The sequence below is a fragment of the Calcarisporiella thermophila genome (assembly GCF_041956535.1).
Source record: "Calcarisporiella thermophila strain CBS 279.70 unplaced genomic scaffold VTP21scaffold_8, whole genome shotgun sequence".
Classification (NCBI taxonomy): domain Eukaryota; kingdom Fungi; phylum Calcarisporiellomycota; class Calcarisporiellomycetes; order Calcarisporiellales; family Calcarisporiellaceae; genus Calcarisporiella; species Calcarisporiella thermophila.
The window spans coordinates 979,903-1,004,438 of NW_027192198.1; the positions used below are offsets into that span (position 1 = coordinate 979,903).

The following is a 24,536-nucleotide window of genomic DNA, read 5'->3' on the forward strand; positions in this document are numbered from 1 at the left end:
ACTTAATTAATTACAGAAATGGAGCGCGCAAAAAAAAGTAATCAAATGAAAATCATGCGGCTCGCGGCTAAGTCTAAAATGGTCCCGTAGATATCGCGATTAGCTGCCATGCATTGATCCCCACCAAAACAAGAACTCACCAAATGGATGCCCTTCCGTGCAAACCGCTTTCCACTCCTTCTCCACTGATCGTCAAGCTGAGACAGGAGATCGTACTCGCTAATTTGTGGGGGAGAGAACACCGGTTAAACCACGCCTCAGTCAAGCCAATCACCGCCGTCGGCGGGATACTTACAGGTCCGTGGCATCGATAATCATCGTCGAGCTGCCGCCGCGCCGCCGAATTCGCTCCGAGCTCTTCTTCTCTCGCTGCTGCTCTTTGTACTGCTTGAGGTCCGTATGCATCTGCGCCTCCAAAAAGTTCAATTGCGCGGGCGGCAGCGGCGGGGGAAGCTGGAAGTCGGGCACGACCACGTTGGTTTGCTTCTCCTTCTTCTCCGCGTCTCTTGCAAGCTGCCCCCCGTTGGTCTTCTCGAGGATCTCGTCGATGTTAAGGCAAACCCCGGGCTCGATCGCCGTAGAGTGCGATGGGGTCTTGCACTCCATGAACGGCTCCTTGCGGAGCACATGGTCAATGTCCACGGCCGAAAAAAATGCAACCGACTGCGCCAAAAAAAAGAAGCTTGTGGTTAGATCCGATGTTCACAAGAGATAATGTGAAACTGGATAAAAATAATAAAAAAAAAGAATGGAGGGTTGGAGGGATGCTGCAAGCAAGCGGTTTACCTGTGGAAGATTGTCCATTCCAAGCCGGTAGCTGAACATGGCTCTGGTCCACAAATTGCTGATCTGGAGTGCTAGCGCCGTTCGATACTGGTCCTCCTCCGTCGACAGATATCGCACCTCGTCATGCACCGAGAGCATGAATCGCGCCTGAATCTGGTACCGCTTGATCAAGTGCGACATGGAGACAAGTAACAAGTGGAGATAATCCACGCCCGACGACTGCACGACCCAGTTAATGCGCGAGGGCAAGTACTCTCCCTGGGCATTATACTGCGGCTTCAACGCATCGGTAATGGCGCAGCCGAGCACGGGTGTTCGTGGACTGGGAGATAACGCGATTTCCTCGAGGGCATTGAACATGTAACTTTCGCTGCCCCCGTGCCAAAACGGCCGTTTGAACAGGCCGCCTTTGGAGTGGTGCCTCACCCCCTTGGTGGACTCGTAGAGCGCGACGGCGCGTTCGCGCGCCGATTCGGCGTCCAGACTCGGATTGTATTGTAGCAAAATCCGCCCTGCATAGTTCACACCGGCACCATAGATTCGCGCATAGTTGAAAATCTTTGCCTTCTCTCGGCTGATCCCAAGGATGCGCGCCGTTTTCGAGTGGAGATCGGTACCCTCTGCCTTGCTTCCCTGCAGGGTCATCCAGCCTAGTGCGGTCGCGCCATGGATCCGGAACTGCGCGTCGCCAATGACACTCGAGATCCAGAGTTCCTCCGAATCGACATCCGCTCCAACAATCTTGTAACCGGGAGGTGCGCGCACCATCGCTTTGAGCTCGGACCCAATGCGATTGGGCTTGGCATTGCTAGCCGTCAGCCAGGTTTTCTCCACCGCTCTCCGGGTAATCGTGCCCATCGTGATGATTTGGGGAAGGATCATTCCATTCTTCTTCCCCTCTCCTTCCCGCCTCGGCAGCCCCATGTTGAGACCCGCTTGTTCCCACACCACATACTGTGATTTGATTCGGTCACGTGCACTGATCCAATAGGCTGACTGTGCATTCATGTCGAGCGCTTCGCGCGCTGCCTCGTATTCGGACATGAGCGTGTTGCTTTCGAAGTGCGAAATATACCCCTTAGCCAGCGGATTGCCACAGCGTGCCCCTTCACCGTCCTTGTGGGGAACGCGGAAGTACTGCGCGTCCGTATCTTCGAAGAGTGCCGGCTCATGGTCCTTGTCGCCGGGGGGGGCAAATTTACAAGGCTTGAGCTTGGTCTCGAAATTAGAATCCTTCGGCACTCGGTAAGTCCAGCCATGCTCTTTGGAGAACACAAGAGGGAATCCATTCCACTTCAGTTTAAGAAGGATCGGGGCTATCCGAGAGCGAGTGGTGATCTTAAGCATACCGAGCTTGTTATCATAAGAGTCCCGGTACCATTCCGGGTATCCGCGGAGAATGCGAGCTCGAGGCTTGATTGTCCAATCAAGCTGTCGCAGCCACGGATCAGACTCGACATCCTTGGAGCGCAATGCATCCTCAGCGAGCTCTTTTAATTTTGCATCCAAACGCCGGTTGATGCGATCGTGCGCCTCCTCGGCATTCCGGATAAACCTATGCGAGTATCCTGCTTAGCACGCCCCTCAAAACAAAATGTCAAATAGACTTATGAGAACTCACTGCTCCCACGTCTCATTCACGGTCAAAAACGAGTTCCCCATATGCAGCATCCCGGCAAACGACACCGGGTGAGGGCAGTTGTGCAGGAAGCGGGGGAGAACCCTACAGTACACTTTGTGCGTATACTCCACGTCTTGTGCGCAGTAGTCCGTCAGCTCACGGAAGTGTTCTCGAACGTCCTCGAGCGACCCATTTACAAACCATTCGCGCCGTGATTTGTCAATTCGCTCTTTACAGTAAAACTCCACCACCTCCTGCAGCCCATTGGTTGCGCTCACATCATAGAACTTGGTGAGTTGGTCGCGGATGTCCTGCGAAGAGAGGGTGCTGCCCTGGTCGTCCTCATCCTCCTCCTCCCTGACCGGCTTTTTTGTTTTTCGCTGCATCGATTTGTGTTCACGCACCCACTCCGGTCGTTGCTGCGAACACAATCCGGCAACAGCGATGTGAAGACTCATTGTGTCGAGGAAACCGGTCGTCGTCTTGGTTAGTTGGTATTCCTCCAAAACACGCGCGCGATCGTAACCTACATTATGGCCGACGACAATACGCGGGATATCGCCGAGGGGTACGAGGTGTTCGCTAGTTTTGCTTTCACCTATGAGCCATGGGGATATCCATAAATACCAGGCCTCTGGGGACGCAGCACAAGCCAGCACAGGATATTGACTCTCGGGAACTAGCACCTCCACATCAAACACCAGCATTTCCTCCATCGGATGCTCAACGGGCACCGCCTTTCCATCGTTTGTATATTTCGTCCACCCTGACGCCATCCGCCAACGATCCGGAGTCGGCCTGGGAGGGAGCGAAACATCGGAAAATCGTTTGGCTAGTGTTAAGTGAGGCTCCGCCTCCTCCAATCCGACATTATAGAAGTGCTCCTCAAGATTGGTTCCACGAAGCTCTGGTAATTTGAAGCCCAAATCTCTCACTTCCTCTGCGCGCTTTCCCCAAATTTCTTGCCGCTTGAGATGCTCAATGGAAAGCTGCTTGCGTTTCGCCAAATCCTCTATCGGCCTTGCCTGTCGTTGTGTTCCAAATATGCTTTTATGAAGAACCCGATTCAACATCTGTACATTGACAGGATTCTTAGGACCTAAGTAGAGTTTGAAAGATAATCAAAAAGATACCATGTTATCATCGTATACAAATTAAATGATTCCGCCGCATATGAATTACTTGATGTCTTCCGTGTTGTTTCATTTCGCTTTGGAGAATTCTTAGCGGAAGCAACGGAGGCCACCTGGGTATATGCTCTGCGTTTAACATGTGCAGATAACGCGCAGCTTGGCGTTGATTGACGGGCTAGCCGAGCGTTTCGAAGCGAAAGGGAAGAGAAAATGCAACGGCATTCAGCTTTCATTCATGTAGGTTATATATTGGATGAGCAGGATTGGCCAAGTGCTGTGTGAATCTGAAAAACTTGATAGAGTATCTACAAAAGAAGAGGACCGAATATTAAGTTGTTGTTACTAGACGCTAAACGGAGCCTCAAAAATCCATCATCAATCCTTTCCCGAGCACCTGTAACTTGATTGGTCGGCCAGTCAGCAATCAGTATTCAAATGGAGAGTGACAGAAAGGACCGGCTAAGTGTTCTGGGTAAAGGTGTGTGCGAAAGCACATTTGTTCCACCCCCCGCCTGCAAATCCTTGTCAACGGTACGAGGGAATAGAGTCGTGACTTCAGTCTATCTTTCGAAGGCTGCTAGGTCATCCATACTACAGCTCGTAATTGTCGGCGAGGGCTATAGGCCATAACGCTGCTCTATCTTCACTCTACCATCCCTCCGATATAAAAATTTAGTCAACCGTAATCGAATTGTTCCTGTCGCCATCCAGATTCCAGCACCAGTTTTCACCAAAACTTCAATACTCCTGTCTTACTGGTGAATCAGTTCAACGCCAGGCATATATCAGAGCTGGGGAAAAGGCTTCGACATCCATTGCATATTAAACAAACACCATTAATCCTTTTTTGCAATTCTGAATTTGAATCACCTTTGTCATATTTGAACCTATAATTATAGAGATTGTATCTAGCTAATGTTTCTGCTCATCGATCTAATGTATTCGAGATGACCTTATTACATAGACTCTATGGATTGTGGTTCAATTTGGTTTTTTCATAGATATTATTCATCTCTTCCCCCATGTTGCGGAGTCTACAAATCCTCGATTCGTGGACTGTCAATAAGAAATTAGCATAATAAATCTTCATACTTGACACCCATATTAATCACGAACGTTCTCATAAGCATGCGGGAGTTTCTAGATTATTGTTTACGAAGATACTTGCGAGCATCTGGCTGGAATGAAGAGAATCAATATTCCAATTTATGTGTGGTTCCTAGAGGTAAAATTTACATCGCCGATCTCTCATGTAAACTTGCTCATATTTTTCTATCCACATAATATTACCCAGAATTACTTGACTTTACTATTCCATATGGACTTTCCTTCCGCATCGCAAAGAGTCCAACCTCGCTCCTGAAATCCGCCTTCTCTATTCATGCTCTCCCTGTCCTAAATGGCTCCATCGGATACCTCTTCACCTCGCTACCTCTTAACCTCGAAACGGGAGCACCCCATCTCCGCGAGACGGATCGATTTCGGATCTTTGCTCCTCCCTCAAAGCAGAACAATCTAGAGGAGATTCAGAGAACAGACAATGGTTTGCAGCTAAACCAAATTTGCTAATGCATTTGTATTTACTAACTCATGGCGAATTAGATTATCTCATTTATGGCAGAATGTTCCTTCCAACGGGAACCTTAGAGACTCTGTATACCCGCAGAATTTCACCCCAATCACGATACTTTATCACCGCCATTAGCAATCCTCGACCCAAAGAGCCCTCTTATGTAAATTCGAATTCTTCTTTCCTCCATTCACATCCTGTTTTATTGACGTAATGACTATGCTCCTTTTATTAATCTTGGCAGTTAACAACTCAATTGCAATACGACAATGGGAAATACTGTTCAGAACTTTTCTTCAGTACAGATGCCTATCTATTTGGTCTAAGAGGTCTCTATAATTTCGGTAAAGGCAATACACCGCGTCCCCACCTTGGAGATGACGCATCCAAGACCCATGAGGCCATGCAAGTGAACACCGAAAGTGAGTCATCGCACGAAAGCGAAAACAGAGGCGGGGGCCAGTGGTCTGCAGGTGGTGAACTTTACTTTGCAGCTAAAGACAAGAGTGGGGGGTGTAAGTTCGCATTTCAATCTTTTCAACAGGGATACGCCTAGTCTCCCCTCCTCCGCCCCCATAATTAACTATCGATTGACTCCTGCATTGCTTTTGGCATAGTGTCACTTGGGGTTCGGTATTGCACTCGTCCTCTTCAAACCAACTCCCCGCCCATTACTGCAACTTTCACGCTCAACCCCATTGTTGGCTACCTCTCGACAACCTACAGTGCAGAGGTATCCGACCGTCTTGCGCTTTGTTCGCGATTTGATTTCAATGTGTATAGCTATGAGAGTGATCTGGTCATGGGCATGGAGTGGAGGAGCGCTGATCCACGGTTTTCAAAAGTGGAGGAGTTAGCCGGCGGTTGGGCCGCAGACTCCATAGAGGCTTTCGAGGGGGAGAGGGATGAAAAGGCGACGCCCAGTTTAATGGAGATGGAGCCCACTAGCGAAGTGCAGGTGGTGGAGACCCCCGTCCCGCCTGAAGACAAGCGGGATGCTAGACTTGAGAGCTTATTGAAAGCTAGAATAGGAGTAAACAAGGTAAGTTGCATTTCACTTTTGTTTTCCGATTATATTGATAGGTCGTCTAACTTTTGTGGTAGGGGCTGGCATTAATTTGGGAGGGCCGGTGGAACCGGCGCCTACTCTTTGGCCTTGGTTTAGTCGCAGATCTTTCGGATCGAAGTTCTCCTATACGCTCTGTTGGTTTAGAGATCCAATATTTTTCTTGATCAGAAAAACTGGTCAGTAAAACAGAAAAAATAAAATAAAACACAATAAAATAGAGAACATGGTGGATACTCTACGACCCACTCCGTGTAATTGCATAATTTCTTGCCCTAACCCCTAAAACATCCATCAAGCTACAAGAATAAAAAATGAGTAAAACATGGCATCCTTTCTTTGGCAACTCTAGCATTCCTGACCGTCAGACTACTTGATTAAAACAAGTTAAAATGGACATGACCTTAATACCCTTATCCATTAACTCTTGACTTGATAGAGTTATTATGTGAAAAAAAAGGAGTGAAATTGGATTAATAAGACACTTTCGCCTGAACAGGTTTTGAACTAAGGTTTGCTAGTCATGAGGGCTTTGTCACCGCATTGTTGAAAGTGCTAAGGTTGTTAGAGTGAAAGAAGAAAAATTTAACGCCCAACGTGGGGGTCGAACCCACAACCTTGAGATTAAGAGTCTCACGCTCTACCGATTGAGCTAGCCGGGCGACCACGAAAATAAGGTTCAAGATTCGCTTTTGATTATAGAAAATGGATTGAAAATATTTGCGATCGACACATAACTCATGGTATTGCCACGGGGTGGACTCTACCCGACATGGACGTCACTTCAGGCGCAACGGCTCTTTAGAGCCGAACATACTGGTGCCTCAATCCTGGCCCGAGGCTGGATCTACGCCCGAAGATTGGAGGAAAATCTGGACCCTCGTTCACAAACGCCCCACTCTCTCAAAGCACCGTGCGCTACGCTGGCGAATTCTTGTGGAACGAGTGATCACTAACTCGACATTTCCCGGTCACGACCCGAAGTGCACCCGATGCAACGCTTCGAGAGACACAATTCGCCATACATTCTTCGATTGTCCTGAACTCACGCCAGTGTGGCAATGGGCGGAGAGGTGCATCGTCACCATCGCAGGGCCCCAGAATACTCAGGTGCTGACTGCTCGCAACCTCATTTTAGGAGACCTAACGGAATCCTCGAGAACAGCGAGACACGTAGCCCAAATTGTCTTTGACTCCGTGTTATGGCAAATCCACCGAGACCGGATTGCTTTCCATTTTGAAAGCACCCGAGCCTCACCCGAAATTATCATCAACCGGGCCAGATTAAATATTGAGGAAGCTATAGGAGCCGAAATAATACGAGCACGAAAAAAACAGCAAATCGAACAGTTTCGAAAAAGGTGGTGCAAACTGGGCGCGGTTAGAGAAGGAACGATCGGAGCGGCTCTGATACTGGGAAAATGCAGTAACCCCTAATTTATCTCCTTCCTACCCTCTACTTCCTTTTTACTCTCCACCCCATCTCTCACGTCATTCTTTGATATACACAGCTAGTTGAGTCTCACCACTCCTCTACCTTTTGAGCCGAAATCCGGCATGACCACCATTTCAATTCGTTCTAAAATATCTCCTTAAGCTTCAACATTAGTTTCCTCTTCACTTTATTGCTTCTATTAATGTAACCATTGTACTTTAGAGTCTTTACAAACAATAAAGACTCAACATTGATAAAAAAACTCATGGTATTGCCACGGGGTGGTGTAAAATGGGCGCGGTGAAAGTAGGAGCTAATAGGGCGGCTGGACTGGACTGGACTGGACTGACGCAGTAGCCCCCACTACTAGCCCTTTTTCTTTCTTCATATCTCTCTCTCCATATCACCTATCAAGCGGTTCCCTAATACCCACAGTTAATTGAGCTTTTTTTCTCATCTACCCATTTGAGGAGAAAATTTGTCATGATCAACTTATCCCGAATTGCAATACCGCGCTAATAGCTAGCTTTTCTCACATTTTATTAATTTTAATTATGTAACGATTGTATTTTAGAGTCTTATCAAACAATAAAGACTCACTTTTGATCTAAAAAAAATCATGGTATTGCCACGGTTGCTTACTTCTCCTGTAACTTCTGCCAGTATCTGGCTATACCATGCACAAAGGCGCATGATGTTTGATCTATCCTTTATATATATATTCTGTAAAAGGAGTTCAACCTCATAAAAAGGCTTGACCCGGGCGATTTCGACATTAAAATCTATTCCCAGAGGGCTACTATGTTTCTTCCTAGAGAACAGCAAACCACTTTGTTTACTAGTATAGATATATGATATTTAAAATAACAAACTACTAAGGAAGCAGATAGGAAAGAGAAAACGCTTTACAAATGTGGCTGCACCAGACTTCAATTCCAATTCTTTTTAAGTAGGCTTGGGAATGGGATCCGGTTGAAATTGACGTTAAAGTTTATCATACTCCTCAATCACCAGTAAAGAGTCTCAATAGAACAGTTTCCCACTAAGAAAGTTCTAAGAGAAAAAGGGAGGACTATTGCCATTCTTCGCCCTTCGCCGTTTGGCTATTTCCGTAAGTTGGAAGAATGAATTAAGACTACCCTAGAGGACTCATCATTTGATACGAGTAAATGGATTTTGTTATCGGCGCCAAATTGAAAAGCAAAACCCTAAATAATATACAGTTTATATAGTCGGTGAAAAATTTAATTTTTCTTGTGAACCTCTTTTCTCTAGCCAGATTGTATCCATTGGCCTCTTAAATCGACTAGACGTAGAAGTGTCGGATCTACCTCGAGCACGGCATAAAGAAGGGAGAGGAGGGAACAATATAAGAAATCTAGATATGCATCCAGAAAGGTATGGAATTCAAGCATGTCGCTTACCTCCCGTGCATGCACTGACTATTCAAGTGGTTCCCATGCTGTTCAAAGGTTGCTCGAAACAAGCTTCCCCTATCTTCATAGTTCAGGCTTTGGGCTCGATGTAATTAATTCAATTTGGACCGTATAAACTCGCATTCTGATGACGCAAGCAGTATTGTGTGTGCATTGCATTTATTTTTTGGAAAAATACTTGGGTGATATAGTCAACCAACTTTATTCAATCAATTATATCACAACACAAATGAACGAAAAGGAGGTCATTTCATCTCACTTTTCCCCTCCGCCTCCTCCCCTAGATCCCGATCTTGACATTGATCTCGATTCCAACAAAGATCTTCTGAGAGAGTCTAGAGATGACCATGTGATCGATAACGAGTCCGATAGGCGGTCTCCAAATCTGCCGCGACGACGATCTTCGCGTTCACTTTCCCCAGACAGCCGGTGGCGGCATCGCTCTCGCTCTCGTTCTCGTTCTCGTCCTCGTTCTCACTCGAGATCGCCCTCCAGAGCTCGATCTAAATCCCGGTCACGCTCTCATGATCGTGGCCGCCGTCATGATCGCTATTCCCCCTCTTCCTCCTCTAGATCATCTCAGAATTGCAGGGTCTACGTGGGAAATTTGGCTTATGGTGTGAATTGGAGGGATTTGAAAGACTTTATGCGGGAAGCTGGCGAGGTCACATTTGCTAATGTCTTGACACTCCCCAATGGAGCTTCGAAAGGATGCGGGTAAAAAAAAATTTTTTTGGGACAGTGGGATGGATGAGATGAGGATAATGGATGATTGTTGATGGTTATATCTGGTCGGGGTGTGTAGGATAGTGGAGTATAAAACGCCAGAAGATGCCCAACGCGCCATTAGGAGATTAAATGACACTAGATTGATGGGGCGACCGATTTTTGTCCGCGAGGTCTACTCTCCTGGTGTAGCCAACGATATCTACTTGGATTTACTAACTCTTATTTTAACCTGCTGATAGGATCGTGAGGAGACGCCTCGGTTTGGTCGCACCTCTTTTGGCCAAGCGCCCGCCCCTCCTACCAATGTTCCACCCGGTTGTCAAATTTTTGTGGGAAATGTAAGTTGGGCCACCCTTCCCTTGTCCGGCCGAGACGAATGGAGCGCTCAACTCTCCTCCCTTTACCTTAGCTACCCTACTCCACCTCATGGCAAGATCTGAAGGACTATTTCCGTAGCGCTGGAAGGATAGTCCGTGCCGACATCCTGCTCGAACACACGGGGAGATCCAAGGGCGCCGGAACCGTTCTTTTCGAGAGTGTTCGAGACGCGAACAACGCAATCGGTGAGATATTGCTGTTCATCCTTCCCCGATGCTATTCGGGCGAACAGAATGCTCAAACTTCATTTTTATTGCCAGCCATGTTCAATGGACGAGATTACAAGGGGCGCAAACTTGAGGTTCGAGAGGTAATCCATCTCTAGCCATATGGAGTGTGCGGGCATTTTACTGATGCGCTCTCTCTTTTCCTTCACATGGTTAGGATCGTTTTGCGGGGCACCCGCCACCTCGTCACGCAGGACGCTTTGGGCACGACTACAGGCCACGCGTACCGTATGGAAATGAGCAAAACGGCGCCATGATGGATGCCGGCAATGGATATACGGCGGGCGGTGGCGCGTTTTCATATCCGACTGGTCCGGCGGGTGCGGAGCCAAGTCGACTACAAATTTATGTGCAAAATGTAAGTGGCGTTTCATTAGTGAAATTGGGCGGATGCAAGCTTAATTTTTAATTGGTATTTATTTAACTTGGTCTAGCTGCCGTACAATACCACCGATCAGGATTTGCGTGATCTTTTCCGTGGATTTGGTAAAGATCTCTCTGGTTTTTTTTTTTTCCTCTCCTCTCTTCCCTTGCTCTGTTTTCCCCAGCCCCTCCCTCTTTCCCTTTTCCCTTTTTTGTCCCTGAGATGGAGTGGGGATTAACAACCATTCCGTGTTGGATAGGCGAGGTGGTGTTTGCCCAGGTGCTGATGCAGGGCGGCCGCCCGAAAGGGTCGGGCGTGGTAAGATTTGACTCGACGAGTGCCGCCGAGAGAGCAGTGGGTAAGTTTAGCACTAGTCAGAATTAGAGTTATATAGGACCGGAAATTAACGTCATCATTAATTGGAATTATATAATTATGAAGCTACACTACAGGGCTATACTTACGGCGGGAGGCAACTGGAATTGCACTTTGATCGCTACGGCTGAGGCGAACAGAGGTGGGGGGGTGTGGAGGAGGAGGGCGGGTGCGGTTGCGATTTGTGTGAGAAGGCGGCGGCGGAACGGGGATTCTTGTCAGACCTTGTTTCCGAATTTCGGGCGGACTCGCACCCTCTCTCCCCCTCCCCCCTTGGCGGCGAAGCCGTTTTCGCCCGACCTCTGACTCTGTGATGTTTGTTGATGGGTGAACAATAAAGACGAAATTAATCATGTTATGGGAGTGTAAACATTGACCGGAGAGGGGGAGGAAGGGGGTCGGGTGGCCCAGAGCCGCTACACGAGTTTGCAGGGGAAATTGAAAAAATGGAGAAAACATGTAAAACAAAGCGTATTAATTTTGCATTCATATAACCTCAACAGGCAGTTATGTCGTCGATTTTTTTCCATTTGGTTTATTGCTGTAACACGTTAAAAATAAAAGGATCCTCTTGCATATCAACTTTTTTTTTACGCTTCCTCCTGCGTCTGCGTCTGCGTCTGGTCCTGCTCCTGCTGTTTTCTTTTTTCCACCCCCCTCCCCCCGCCGCTCTCACCTACGACTTTTGCTCACTCCTCCTTCTCTCTTTCTTTCTCTCCTAATTCATCCTTCATTTTCTTCCCTCCTGCACTTGTTCCAGTAGCCAACGCATTTCCATTCACCTATTTCATATTTCATACCTATCTATTTTATTTCACCGTGTTTTGTTTATTATCCACGCCTGTTAATTTATTGCTCTGATTGAAATGATCCTTTGATTCATCTTGTTTCGAGACTGAAAAGGTAAAGGCTAGCCCCTCGATTAATCTTGCCCGCCTCTCGACTCAACCCCTCCTCCCCTGGTAGGACCACGTCTAGGAGATTCTTTGGCCGCTCTTTCCACCGTTTATCTATTGTTTATTTAAGCCATTTTTCTTATATAAATCTATCTATTCTCAAATTTGCAATTTATTTGTCCAAAAACACCACCGGTCTTCTTCTTCCTTTCTGTGCAGTGCCTGCCATAGCTTTCTCTCCCCCAACATCCCCTCAAGTGCAGAGTGAATCGACACTTTCAAGATGCCCCCTAGCACCCGCCGAAGCTCCCTGTTCCCGGACTTTCTTCGCCTCAATCTCGAGAACGACAAACACCACCAGCCCGATCCTCTGCTCTCCTTCATGCCGCCCGTTTTCGACGACTATCTGAAGCACCGCCGCCCTTCCATGCCCGCCACCCTGCCTCTAAGCGGTGGCGGGCACGAATACGGGGGGGATTATGTGGGCGACCGGATAAGCCCACTCTCGGATATCCCCCCCGTGCGTTGGCCCACGCCCTCAGCGGTCGCCCGAGACGTGTTGAGCGGCGAGGATTATTTTAGCCGGAGAATGAACGCCGAGTTGGCCGCGCTCTGTCTGGGCCGTCGGATCGGATTTGGCGAGGAGATGGTGGTCAGCCCGGGGGGAACGGGAAAGTTCGGGGAGCTTGAGGATGAGGACGAGAACGACGAGTGCGAGAGGATGAAAAAGAGTGAGCTTTACCGGACCGAGATGTGTCGCACTTTCGAGGAGAAGGGGTACTGCCCCTACGGCAACAAGTGCGAGTATGCGCACTCGGAGGCCGAGCTCCGTCCGATCTATCGCCCGTGGAACTTCAAGACGAAGCCGTGCCGCACCTTTCATGAGAAGGGCCACTGCCCCTACGGCAAGCGTTGCCACTACCGGCATGCCGGCGGACCCGACGAGATACCGAAGAACGTGATCATCGGGCCGCCCCCGCCCAACGGGAAAGCTTCCCCGTCGCTGACGCCCACCGGCTCGATGGCCTCCGCCAGCAAAGCAGTGTTTGACCCGTACGCACGACGGGTGAGCGATTCCGGGCTGCAAGGATTGGGGGTGAGTGGAGGCCTAGGGCCAGGCATCGCTTCCAGTGCCTCCAACACCGGTCTCTACCTGACCCCGGAGGCTCTGGGGCCACGACGCTCGGCGCCAGCTGTAGTGCTTGACGCAGAGCTGAGTCGGTTGCGAGCGCTTCTCCGTCAGAAGCAACAGCAAGAACTCGCCATGCTCGGCCTTGAAAACTTGAACTTGATGGGCGGGCTGGAGGATGAGTTGCGCCCCTACTCGTCGTCGACGTCGCCCCTTCCCTCCGTCAGCTCCACCGTTCCCTCCCCTTCCTCGATGCTGCAGGCACCCCAGCCAGGGGGATCCTCCACCTCCACCTCCCTGGCAATGCCTCTCTCGCCAATGCCGGGCCCGGTGGGTCCGAACGGGAATAAGGGGAAGCAGGACGAGCTGCTTCCGCGCGACCTCATGGAGCAGCTGGGATGCGAAATCCACCCTCTCGATGATGGGGCGGCCACGGAAGAGTGGAAAGAGCTGCGGGGGCGATTGAAGGCCCTTGGGTTGGGAGACAACACGGAAACATAACCAGTCATGAAGATACAATTTTTTTACACTTATCACTTTCCGTTTATCACTCTACATAATTCGGTCTTTTTTTTTTGCGCTGTTCCTCCTTTTATTTACTTTATTCATCTTTTTTATTTTATCATTATTGATTATTTTAATATCGAAAATACTTGTGTGGGTCTTTGTCGTTTTTTTTATCTTCACAAATAAAGTATATACAGCATTTATTTACAGTAAAACCTTTCAGATAGCCCGATGTAGCCTGTTTCTCTCACTCATACACACACACACACACTCTCTCTCTCTTTATCTACATCTATCTATCATTTAACTATCTCTCTCCCCCACCGAATGCCTCGAAAGTTTCCTCAAGCCTAAGGCAGCAGAGCATGACTGGTCATTAAAATTGAGCTCTTTGCATTAATTACTTCTTCATCAATCCTTTTCGGGAAGCTCCGGTGACTGCTTCCATCCATCATGCAAGCTCGCATTAGCCAAAAACAATAATAAGGATCTCACCGGGAAAAAGCACGGCTGCGATTGGTGGTTGTCTGCATAAGCACATTAGTGCATCGCTTTGGCTGCCCTCAGGAGAGCAAAGGAATGCTGAGAAAAACGTCAGAGCTTCTCCGGGGTGGCCTGAGGTGGATGCAAGGCATTGCGATTGCCACGAAAGCGGGTTGCTCGATGACGGCCACTCAATCACGCCAGCGGCGGGAGGCATCGCGTGAAAGCTTGCTACATCGACGAGTCAAGCTCGGCCCTAAAACCGGTACCAGTTGATTTCTCTCCCCCTGAACATGGGCGGATGAGCGAGGTGTTGCAAGCTAATTGCCTCCTCTCTCCACCATGCTTATGTAAGAGTCTCGAAACTCGTGCCTAAACTCCTTTTACGTGCCCCCAACGCGTCTATCTGGATGCTAATTTGTCTATTGCGTCCTCTGCACTCTTCCAGAAGAGCCCTCAATAGACTCCTGGCAAATTCGGGTTCGAATTCCAGATCCTGCTACAAACTGGGACGGTGGGATCGAAACGCCCAATTAGGGCTTCCTAGGCATTGGTCCTAGCAATTCTATATCGCACAAGTTGCATGAAGCTCCAGGAAATTTTTTCTAGTAATGGTTAGATAGGAATCAACCGCCAAAATCATCTGGGGTAGAACCCTTAATTATCTAACACCCCATCCTATTCGTTTTATCGAGTTTGTGTAATTGATAATTTAATAAAGCACCGCCACCATCCTGGATACAAGGAACTGGCGTTCAGCAGTGTCAGAAACACAAGATCCAAAGAGCAAGGTTACTTGAGGATGCTAACAAATTAGCGTAGCTACGCGCCACTGTTTATTTCTTTGTTCTGATGCCATTTTGGCGGCTCCGCATTCCAACCTAATAAATACATTGCCATAGAATAGGAGAGGGGGGTATGATTGATTATGGAGATTGGTGAGATCAGGGCATTTGAAAATTCCTTCATATTCCAGTCTGAAGAGACAGAGAGGCCGGAAGGCCATATCCTCAATTTCCGGGACGACTTGAGCCTTATGGGTCATAATTATCGGCCTGTCACCTCTCTCCAGTCGATGCTATGATGAAAACCTACTTGATTCGTACGAATCCCGATGTCACCGAAACAAAGGAGTACGATTCCAGAATGTACCATGGCTCGAGAGTCAGCTTTTTCGGATGCGATATTAGGCCCTCTCCCTCGACGACGAATGGTGTGTGAGAACCAAGTCCATAATTTCCCCTTTTTGTGCACGTGCCGACTGAAAATGCCCCCCTTTGACTCCAATTTTGACAGAATTCTGGGATGCGCAGGCCACCGGAAACCAATTCGGAGGGAGATTTTTGCCCACCATCGATTGGTGAAAATGGGGCCAGAGAGGGCCTTTTGAGGAACCTATCTCCTGGAAGATTGCGAGTTTCGCGTTAAACTGAACGAGATACACCTGCCGGCGTCTATAAAAGTGGGGAGGTTTTCAACTTAGGTCCACCAGAAACCATGAAGTTTGTCAAACTTGCCCTTGTCTTTGCATTTTCCTTCCTCGCGGTGGACTCTGCTCCGATTGAAAAGCGAGGCGTTAACGTGTTGAATACCCTGAAGGCGGTGGATGCGGTGGGTGGCCCCGCGACCAGTCTTTTGGAAGCAGTAGGCGTGGATAGCCAGAGTTTCCATCAGTGCAAGCTGATCCCTTGGATTCCCTGCAAACCAAAGAGCTTGTTCCAGAAGGACCAGAGCCGGTGCGAAGCCAACCATCCCCCTGCAACCTGCCAACTTATCCGGGAGAGAGAGGCGAAGGAGAAGGCGGCAAGGGAAAAGGCCGAGAAAGAAAAGGCGGACAAAGCGAGGGCCGAGAAGGAGCGCATTGAGAGTGCCCCGTTTTCACAGGATAATTTCAAACAGGCACTCTCCGACAAACCCGACCAAGACCTGAGCGCCGGCGGGAAAGACGCCCGTACGTTGCTCAAGAAATTTTCATCCAAGGAGCAAGCCGATCTAAAAGAGTTGTTCGATGAGATACCCTCCAGCGAAAGCCAAAACTGAGGAAAGCGACTATAAATGGCCTTGCCAGAGGTGATGACGTTGCCATAGAGTGTTTATTTATTCGCGTTTCTAGATGTGTTCCTTTGTATTTCTGCTCCTGCTACATTTTTGTCCTCAATTTGTGTTCATCACCGTTGTATTATTCAGCTTAGATAACATAGACACAGTTTCCTGATCCGAAAACTCCAAAATACCATATTCAGAATGGGTGGTCGAGTTGCCACCACTGTGTAGGAAGTGACGTTTGGACTACAGATCTCAACTGTCCTCCCTACAATGTATAGACAAAGGAAGGGGGTTGACTCTGTTGAGTTCCCATCACTTTGAATGGATTCTTTTCTTTCCGTAGCTGTGATTTATACGACCTACCGAGGACCCGTTCGCATACCATCCTTTTTACTTTTTTTTTTTGACCTTTTCAACAAGAATAGCATAGCCAATGAGGAGCCGCATAGAAAATAGATCTTTATTCCAGAAATCTGCCCATGAATTGGCCCTGGGCATTTAATTCCGTCTCCCCTATCAATGCATCTATTTACGCACAATTATTTGCTTGAGGGAACTAATTCAAGATCGACCCATGTTATAGGCGAGCCAATCTTAATTTGTATTATCTCGTCCATGGTGCTCTTGCCTATTTCCCACTATCTCCCATCCCTATGATCCCTTAAAATTTAATTTAAATAGGCACACCGTAGACTAAGCCAGTGATTTAGTCTGATCTCTATTTTCCAAATAAAGGATGCTCCATTCATATTTATATTTCGAGAGGCCTCATGCGTCTTGGCGGCCATCAGCTCATTTAAGAAAAGAAATCGGAGCATGGACACAGGGCACGAACAAGCTTTCGAGCCCTTTATAGCAGTTCATGTAGGAGCCGGTAAATGAGAGGGACCATTGGGATGATTTGGGCCGAATCCATTTTCTTGTATTTGACCAATGTCCTCTCTGGGTAGGTTACCATTCCACGCGTAAAGAGAGGCGATACCGTGAATTGTGCGCAAGGTAGCGTGTCTTCCTTTTATGAACATCCCATTTCGGATGCAATAAAAAAACTATCGGTTTTTTTGGTCTCGGTTTGTACGTGGCATTAGGGCATGTAGGATTGGAATGGAGATCCTTCGAACGGGTACGGCCATGGATGCAGTTGAAAAAGCAGTGTGCGAATTAGAGGTACCGTATGTAACGCGGCTTCTATTGGCTCTGCTGACCACTCAAGTATTTTCTTGCCACTAGAACGATGCTCTGACCAATGCTGGTGAATCAATATTATTTTCCATGCATCATTCACTTTCTTCTGACGCCCAATATCAGGATTCGGGTCGAATCTAACGCTGTCGGGCACCGTCGAATGCGATGCAAGCATTATGGATGGAAGTGGGTATTTTGGCGCGCTCGGAGCCGTCTCTGGAGTACGCAATCCCATCTCGGGCTCGCGCGCTATATTAGAGAGGAGCAGAAGAGGGCTATTGCCGTTGGGGAGAGTTCCGCCCATATTTTTGGCTGGGGAAGCCGGGAAAGAGTACGTGGGAGAGCTAGGGGCCGATGTTTGTCACCATCATGAGTTGATTAGTGGTAATGTGCACACCAAGCCCCCAAATGCTAGCGTCTAGGAAAAAGGAGGAGCCAGCTCTTTTCTCATTCTCTCTACACCTGTGTTTGTTAGAGGAGGCCAAAAAGACATATGAATTGCGGATGCAGATGCTCCATGAAGGTAACTACGCACACAATACTACCCCGCGGTGCTCCTCATGTTTTGACCGTGCATCTCGTCTCTCCGTTAGAGTCGGAACATCCGCAGTTGCCCGGCGAACACGATTCCAACCACGACACCGTGGGCGCGATATGCATTGATCGCTTTGGGCATGTTGCGGCTGCCGTGAGTTCAGGGGGGCTCTCTCTCAAATACCCGGGTCGTGTTGGAGAGGCGGCCATGTACGGAGGCGGATGCTGGGCCCAGAATTGGAGGGAGGGGTTTCCTGCGATAGCTTGTAGCACTACTGGTAGGTCCGCCTTCTAGTTTCCAACCTTTCTCCGCCTGCTCTCATCCCATACCCATATGGATTCATCCTGTTCAGGCACTGGAGAGCAGCTAATGAAGACCCTGTTTGCAAAGTCATGTGCCGACTCTGTTCTCCAACACAACGCAGCCGACGGCGACGTGCACCGAGGGCTGGAGACCGCCCTCACCGCTTTTCTCCATTCGCCGGCCCTGCGGCAGGACGAGGAGAAGAACTCGGGGGTGATCCTGCTCAAGACGGAATCCATACGAGGGATACACCGAACCGGTAAGTTGAGAAAGGGGGGGGGGACCCATCCCACTTCATTATGTAGAGCAAAGCCAGAAAAAAAACACTCCACTCTGTCTCTCTAAAGAGTTTTGGTACGCGCACACAACGCCAAGTATGGGCGTGGGCTATATGAGCTCAAGGAGCACAAATCCGACTGTGAGTGACTTTCCTTTTTGATTGCCGATGATGTTTTCAAACCATTGACCGGAGATACATCATTGGCTTGTAGACGCTGGTATCCAGAAAATCTAATAGATCTTATTTAATTTGGGGAGGCTTGTTTTAAGAGCACGCCACTCTAGCGAAGTGGATGCCACTACGCCCTCTCCTCTCCTCTCCTCTCCCCTGGTTACGCATGGACGCAATAAGAGCAAGGCCTTGGGCATATTTCGAAATTAGCCCGATTTGACAGCCCCCTTTTTGCTGGCATCCAAATCAAAAGGATCCCAAGTGGAAATAAAACTCCTTTTTCAAGGGAAAACCATTGCAAGGCTGCGGAAGCCGAAAGGCCACGGAAAAAAAAAGCCTGTTACAAACCCCCTTTCATCAATGCTATTTTTAAGCGGATTCCCAGGAGAGCGCGAATCCACTTGCCTCTGCTCTCACGGCCGGGTCTTGTGCTGCGGAAATTGAGGGTTGCTGCATTCTGCTTGGCCAATCAACCCGAATGTCCCACTTTTTTGCCACCTATGGCACGGATCTAGCGGGAGCAAGGCCGACCTAGCCCGAGCAACCAAGGGTAAAAGAATTGGAGAGGCGGGAAGCGGGGGGAGAGGCCGGCTATAGAGAGCCCACTGAGTTATATTAGCGTATGGATCCTTTTTTTTCCCCTGTGTATATAGTGTTTATTTGTTTTTCTTTTCTCTCATGCCCTTGGCATTGTCCTCCTCTTGACACTGGCAATTTGACGCATAGCTCCATTCATCCATTCATTCATTCATTCATTCATACTTTCATTCTTTCATTCACGTCCTCGGGACTCTTCGACACCCCGCATTCATTGGATCCCAATCCCCTTTCTGATCTAGCATTGAACCCATCCAGCAGGTATTGCAGCTCAGCAGGCGAGTATTTGCATCCGGACCAAAGCATTCCTCTCTCAGTTTCTAGAGCTCCTCTTCTCATCCCCCGCAGCCACGACTCTCTCCAACGTCTTTTCGTTCGCTAATTAAAATGGGCAACAAACTTCGCTTTGCGCGCTGGGGACGGTTAGTTGCTCTGTCCGCAACCTTTGTCCAAATCAGCGGGAGTATCTTGGGGCTGCTCTTCCGGTCGCCGACGCTGGGCATTTTCACAAAGTAAGTAGGCTCGCAGGATTTGCTTAGGAAGCTTTGTCGCCCTGACGACTAACCCCTCTGCTGCGACTCCCCCCCCTCCCCCCTAGTGCGACCGACGTACTGTTCCGGCCCGTCCCCATCATCCCCCTCTTCACCCTGATCTCCGGCCTCTTCATTCTTGCGCTGGAGCTACCGCTCGGGCCGTTCACCGGGGCGTCCGACGCCCACTCCATTCGGGCGGTGGCCTACACCTTGGTCGGGGTCATCTCTTTCTTCCAGGTGCAGACCATGAACGCCAGCCTGTACTATCTGATTGCCGGCATGGCCTTCGGGGTTGCCTATTCGAGAGATGAGGCCGAGCTGCCCTCAAAGCTGCCCTCATGAACGGCTGTATCAGGTCTGGATCCTGGTAATGGCGATTCCGATTTCCGCATTGTTCAAATCAACCTGTTTCAAAGCATTGGCTTTTGCTTTTCATTTTCGGAACCTTTTATTACTTTTTTGTTTACGCTTTATTCATATCTCCATTGTATCTGATCATTTGTTCCTATCTTCCATCTGAATCATATTTATTTTTTTTTTCCATCGGCATAACTCTCCGGTCGGAAACGCAAACAATAGCAGCGGCTCATCTGTGTGAATCTGGGGGGGTGCTGCCGGCCAGCCGGCCGGAGGACAGGGGTAGGGCAGAGAAAGGGGAGGGCGGGCGAATGCCATGCAAGACGAGGGCTGCGGCAGGCAGCCTTCAGATGGCAGGCATGGGTTGGCGGAGAGGATGGATCAGAAAGGTTAGGGGCTGAGTGGGGCAAATGGCTCTCAAACCGAGCTACCAGAAACATTAATAGCTCCCAAGCTGGAAGGCCGGATTGACTCTCCACGCGCGCATGGAAAAGGAAAGGAGCTGGGCCAACTCCACAGGCCGGGCTACGGAACAGGCTGGGCGAGGGCCCCTCAAACGCTGGTGGGAGCCCGCGGGCCCGCCGCAGAAACGAGAAACGAGAAACACGGTCCGGCTTTTTATTTCCTTTTCGTAGCGGCCCAAGTGGACGCGGCTTTCAGCGTGTTTAATTAGTGGGAGCTGGAGGGGAATGAATTTCAGCCAATCGACACCTCGTGACCGCCCACCTTCCCCGCATTTTTTTTTCTGTTCTTTTCAAAAAAAAAGGTTGACAGACACAATACGAAAACCTTGTGCTCCCCTCCATCACCGGCGCTGCCTTCCCCCCTCTCTCCCCCTCAGCATCTAGCACTTGGGCTCCCAAAACAGCAGATCATCTTTCAAGCGCTTTCGATTCTGCATCCCCATCCCCTGCGATCTCTCCTGGCCTTGCTCCTCTTTCTCTGTGTTTCTCCCTCCCCCCTTCCCTCTACGGCGATGTCTGGGCAGCGGCAGACTGGACGTGTAAAAGTAAGTCCTGATGGCGGGCCAATCCCCGCGATGCTCCCCCCCCCCCCCCGATCACGATGGCCCACTCACCTTCTGCCCATCTTCCCCCCTTGCAGTTCTTCAATAGCACAAAGGGCTACGGCTTTATAATCCCGGATAGCCTCTCTGAGACAAACGAAGAAGGTTGGCCGCTCTTAAGCCGCTTTTGGATGATGGGCATCATTAACCCTGCTCTCCCCTATGATTAGTGTTTGTACATCACACCGCCATCCACAATGCCGGCGGATTCAAGAGTCTAGCTGAGGTAATTGGCCGCCCCCGCCTTCCTCTCTTTTCCTCGCAATCGCCTCTGGATGAACTCACTGACCCTCAATGGACGGGCGGGTGATCCCTCCCCACCCCTCTGCTCTCTTCTCTCCTTTTCATCACAGAATGAGCCGGTTGAATTTGAGCTTGTGCGTGGCCCCAAGGGCTATCAGGCAACTTACGTGACTGGCCCCAACGGCCAGCCGGTCAAGGGCGATCCTAGTGCAGGGCATCACCGCGCTTCAGCCGGGTAAGTATCCTCGGCATATCGCGTCTTCCTCTCTCCACCGTCCCGCTCATGCCTTCCTTCTTCTAGCTATGCGGGGTATCTTCCCATGGGCTACGTCTACACAACCAGCTATGCATCACCCGGCCAGCCAAACTACGGGTACACATTGGCCCCCCCATCCTACATCCCCTACCCCCCCCAATCGCAGCAGCAGCCGCAGCAGTTCGTACAGTATGGGTACATGGGGAATGGCGGAGCCGGCTCGCCCAGCAGCGGTAGCGGAGTGAGCGCAGCCGGTGTCCCAATCAACGGGGTGTCGACCGTTGCGAGCGAGGGCGCGGCCATTACACAGGCATTCGTGCCATATGTCGTGAGCGGATTTCAACCACAATATCCGTATGGGCAAAGTGGGCCATCGTGAAGCGCTAGCGGTTGGACGACTGGGCATAGATGCGTTTTGATATTTGATATTTCTATCGCGTGCTACTTCCTTTTTTTTTCTTTCTTTCTTTCTTCATTTGCCTCGTTAATGTATAACTTTCTCATGTTTTTTTAGGTATCTTTTAAATTTCTTTAAATTACACTCTTTGGTTCTCTCCTCCTCTTTTCTCCTCCTCTCTTCCCCTCTTTTCCTCTTCTTGTCCTCCTTCCTTTGCATGTTAAAATGATTCTATTGATTCCTTCTACCTTTTTTATCCTTCCTTCTTCTTCTTCTTCTTCTCTGGATGAGGAGGGCGGGTGGTGGTCTCCATTGTTTTGTCTTTCTCCACATTTCTATTTTAATTTTTTACTGTTGCTTTTCTTGGAGATTTCGCATGGCTATCTTATACGGGATAAAGGTGGAAGGAGAGAGAAAATGGAAAATGCTAGTTCTTAATAAACAGTTGAAAGAGAATGCATCCTCTCCCTCCGACTTGGCCATCGGCTCCCCACGGACTAGACTGGCCGGCTGGCTGGCTGGCTGAATTTAGCATTTTTAGATACGCCGCGGACGTAGAAATTGACCGCAATCCCTGCTTATTCAAATACCGGGTCGTTTTCTCTCTTTTGTATTTCTTGCATCGAGCTCCATTCCCCAAGTCACTCCGCTTCTTTGTAGAATGTCCCACCCATGCCACAAGGAGGCCTGCGCGATCCAAACCTGCCTGGACAAAAATAACTATCAGGAAGAGCGCTGTCGGGAAGTCATTCAGCGATTGCGCGATTGTTGCGAGAAACTGTTGGCGGAGGGAGGCTCTTCTCCCAGTTGCCCAGAAAAGAAATACAGGCGGAAAAAACAGCCTTGATGGGAGGATGGCTGCCCTCCACCTTTCCTTTACTTTTTATGTACCATTGTAGCCGTACTTCTCCATTGGACAGACAGGTTGAATTCCAACAAAGAATCCTCCCCCTCTCCAATTAAGAATTTGAGCTCTGAACAATCCTACGGGCTGTCTAAGATGGCCTTCGGAATCATGTAAAACGAAAATCTGGCCAAGATCCTAGCCGAATTCGCGATGAAGCCCCATGGGTTGCTGAATGTCTCTCGACCTTGACGTCGCGAAACCATTACATTCTTAAAGTATTCTTATACCAATTGGCCTCGATATAGTAAAGATAGAATGGCACACTCTATCCCAGAACGTGTCTATCCGCCATCGCCACCACTCAATCCCAATGGGCTACTTTACATTATTTATCGTATTCATTCTAGCTAATCTTCTCCTCCTTCGCAGTGCCTACGCTTTACCGGAACGTCGGGCCCCCAATAGACCCGCGTTAGCTGGCCGCCAGGTCGAGCCCTCCGAAGAACCGAGACCAACGCCACCCCCCATCTCAACTTCGGATTCGGCCCCCTCCCCACCCAGTTCAGAGTTCACTACCCATCAAGAGGCAGCTATCACCACCACTCCATACTTGACCTCTGCGGCAGAGTACTCTCCCCCCACGCCGATGTACTCTCCCCCCACCCTTCCGCCCCCGCCACCGCCGCCCCTTGACCCAATGCGTCCCTCTGCTCCCTTCTCGCCAAACCCGAAACCCAAATCCTCCCCTGCTCTTGCGCGACCCTCGGCCAGTGCAACAAGGCAACCTCGATCCACCCAATGGCTCTCGGTGGCTGCATTCAGCTTTGTTCTCATCACGGGGATCGGACTCGTGTTTCTGATATTTATCGTGGGGACCACCGTGATCGGGATGGGGCGCTACATGTTTGGCTACAACGTTCCGGGCGGCTGGGGGAAGGAGGCAGAGACGTATCAGCCCTTGGACGATTGAAAAGGGTACGGTTGGAGAGATGTATATACACACGCAAGCTAGGTGGTGTGCTTTCTTTTGGTTTTTGTGGGATAGGTCTATTTAATCTTTGTAAATCGAGCGCTTACAATAAAATGTATTATTAACTCAATATCATGGACCAAGCCAAATCGCGGCTAACCGGAGCTCTCCATCTGGACCCCTACTGGAGGGCTCTCCGGTTGAATTGCTTAGATGTCACTCTTAGTATCCCTTCCCTTTATAAACCCCTCGACTGGAACATATAGGCCATGAAACAGCAGAAATAGGGTCTGATTCCAGCGGAAAACGGATGAGAGAATGCCAAAGTGTTCGTAGGGCTCCGAAGGCCTCGTCCGCGAGGACTTGCTCCTTGCGGTCGACCCAGTCTCTCGCTCTATTTCTAGGAATTGATTCTCTATTCCCTTTTACGGATTTTATCTTGGGATTAACTGAGCTCTTTCCAAAATTTAAAAATAGTAAGGTGCTTTAGCATTGGGTCATGGTCTTCTAGCTTCTTTATTGCCTCCAAATTGCTTAGCGAGCTCTATTTTATTCTCCTGGATCTCCCCTCTGACAACTAATTCATACAAGGACTGATTGCTTGGTGCCCCTCTG

At 49.3% G+C, this 24,536-nt stretch overlaps 11 protein-coding genes and 1 non-coding gene across 12 annotated transcripts; 10 read left to right on the forward strand and 2 right to left on the reverse strand.

Annotated features, from left to right (window-relative positions):
• Window positions 1-67: 67 nt before the first annotated feature.
• On the reverse strand, window positions 68-3,773 carry VTP21DRAFT_11249 (uncharacterized protein; the record flags this gene model as incomplete). Its single annotated transcript, XM_069390674.1, has 6 exons — window positions 68-73; window positions 141-219; window positions 296-663; window positions 787-2,341; window positions 2,408-3,506; window positions 3,590-3,773. 6 exons carry the CDS (start codon window positions 3,771-3,773, stop codon window positions 68-70), a joined length of 3,291 nt encoding a protein of 1,096 aa, XP_069252799.1.
• Window positions 3,774-4,668: 895 nt separating this feature from the next.
• Window positions 4,669-6,343, forward strand: VTP21DRAFT_11250 (uncharacterized protein; the record flags this gene model as incomplete). Its single annotated transcript, XM_069390676.1, has 6 exons — window positions 4,669-4,765; window positions 4,835-5,083; window positions 5,143-5,273; window positions 5,355-5,625; window positions 5,728-6,152; window positions 6,215-6,343. 6 exons carry the CDS (start codon window positions 4,669-4,671, stop codon window positions 6,341-6,343), a joined length of 1,302 nt encoding a protein of 433 aa, XP_069252800.1.
• A 422-nt stretch (window positions 6,344-6,765) lies between these two features.
• On the reverse strand, window positions 6,766-6,838 carry VTP21DRAFT_t112. The gene has a single exon. It is a non-coding gene; the product is annotated as a tRNA-Lys (tRNA).
• A 2,438-nt stretch (window positions 6,839-9,276) lies between these two features.
• VTP21DRAFT_11251 (uncharacterized protein) lies at window positions 9,277-11,251 on the forward strand (the record flags this gene model as incomplete). The annotated part of the gene is made up of 9 exons (XM_069390677.1): window positions 9,277-9,764; window positions 9,853-9,946; window positions 10,016-10,114; window positions 10,186-10,339; window positions 10,415-10,464; window positions 10,539-10,739; window positions 10,816-10,867; window positions 11,005-11,103; window positions 11,187-11,251. The coding sequence occupies 9 exons, from the start codon at window positions 9,277-9,279 to the stop codon at window positions 11,249-11,251; spliced, it is 1,302 nt and encodes a 433-aa protein (XP_069252801.1).
• Window positions 11,252-12,299: 1,048 nt separating this feature from the next.
• Window positions 12,300-13,646, forward strand: VTP21DRAFT_11252 (uncharacterized protein; the record flags this gene model as incomplete). Its single annotated transcript, XM_069390678.1, has 1 exon — window positions 12,300-13,646. One exon carries the CDS (start codon window positions 12,300-12,302, stop codon window positions 13,644-13,646), a length of 1,347 nt encoding a protein of 448 aa, XP_069252802.1.
• A 585-nt stretch (window positions 13,647-14,231) lies between these two features.
• Window positions 14,232-14,672, forward strand: VTP21DRAFT_11253 (uncharacterized protein; the record flags this gene model as incomplete). The annotated part of the gene is made up of 2 exons (XM_069390679.1): window positions 14,232-14,400; window positions 14,584-14,672. The coding sequence occupies 2 exons, from the start codon at window positions 14,232-14,234 to the stop codon at window positions 14,670-14,672; spliced, it is 258 nt and encodes an 85-aa protein (XP_069252803.1).
• Window positions 14,673-15,215: 543 nt separating this feature from the next.
• On the forward strand, window positions 15,216-16,175 carry VTP21DRAFT_11254 (uncharacterized protein; the record flags this gene model as incomplete). Its single annotated transcript, XM_069390680.1, has 3 exons — window positions 15,216-15,348; window positions 15,432-15,495; window positions 15,599-16,175. The coding sequence occupies 3 exons, from the start codon at window positions 15,216-15,218 to the stop codon at window positions 16,173-16,175; spliced, it is 774 nt and encodes a 257-aa protein (XP_069252804.1).
• An 822-nt stretch (window positions 16,176-16,997) lies between these two features.
• Window positions 16,998-18,752, forward strand: VTP21DRAFT_11255 (uncharacterized protein; the record flags this gene model as incomplete). The annotated part of the gene is made up of 10 exons (XM_069390681.1): window positions 16,998-17,055; window positions 17,132-17,180; window positions 17,270-17,348; window positions 17,412-17,433; window positions 17,490-17,750; window positions 17,842-17,889; window positions 17,960-18,178; window positions 18,254-18,463; window positions 18,552-18,622; window positions 18,696-18,752. 10 exons carry the CDS (start codon window positions 16,998-17,000, stop codon window positions 18,750-18,752), a joined length of 1,074 nt encoding a protein of 357 aa, XP_069252805.1.
• Window positions 18,753-19,639: 887 nt separating this feature from the next.
• On the forward strand, window positions 19,640-20,127 carry VTP21DRAFT_11256 (uncharacterized protein; the record flags this gene model as incomplete). The annotated part of the gene is made up of 2 exons (XM_069390682.1): window positions 19,640-19,764; window positions 19,851-20,127. 2 exons carry the CDS (start codon window positions 19,640-19,642, stop codon window positions 20,125-20,127), a joined length of 402 nt encoding a protein of 133 aa, XP_069252806.1.
• A 365-nt stretch (window positions 20,128-20,492) lies between these two features.
• Window positions 20,493-20,777, forward strand: VTP21DRAFT_11257 (uncharacterized protein; the record flags this gene model as incomplete). The annotated part of the gene is made up of 2 exons (XM_069390683.1): window positions 20,493-20,531; window positions 20,589-20,777. The coding sequence occupies 2 exons, from the start codon at window positions 20,493-20,495 to the stop codon at window positions 20,775-20,777; spliced, it is 228 nt and encodes a 75-aa protein (XP_069252807.1).
• A 341-nt stretch (window positions 20,778-21,118) lies between these two features.
• On the forward strand, window positions 21,119-22,086 carry VTP21DRAFT_11258 (uncharacterized protein; the record flags this gene model as incomplete). Its single annotated transcript, XM_069390684.1, has 5 exons — window positions 21,119-21,151; window positions 21,247-21,313; window positions 21,379-21,434; window positions 21,562-21,686; window positions 21,753-22,086. The coding sequence occupies 5 exons, from the start codon at window positions 21,119-21,121 to the stop codon at window positions 22,084-22,086; spliced, it is 615 nt and encodes a 204-aa protein (XP_069252808.1).
• Window positions 22,087-23,321: 1,235 nt separating this feature from the next.
• Window positions 23,322-23,921, forward strand: VTP21DRAFT_11259 (uncharacterized protein; the record flags this gene model as incomplete). Its single annotated transcript, XM_069390685.1, has 1 exon — window positions 23,322-23,921. The coding sequence occupies one exon, from the start codon at window positions 23,322-23,324 to the stop codon at window positions 23,919-23,921; it is 600 nt and encodes a 199-aa protein (XP_069252809.1).
• Between the last annotated feature and the right edge of the window lie 615 nt (window positions 23,922-24,536).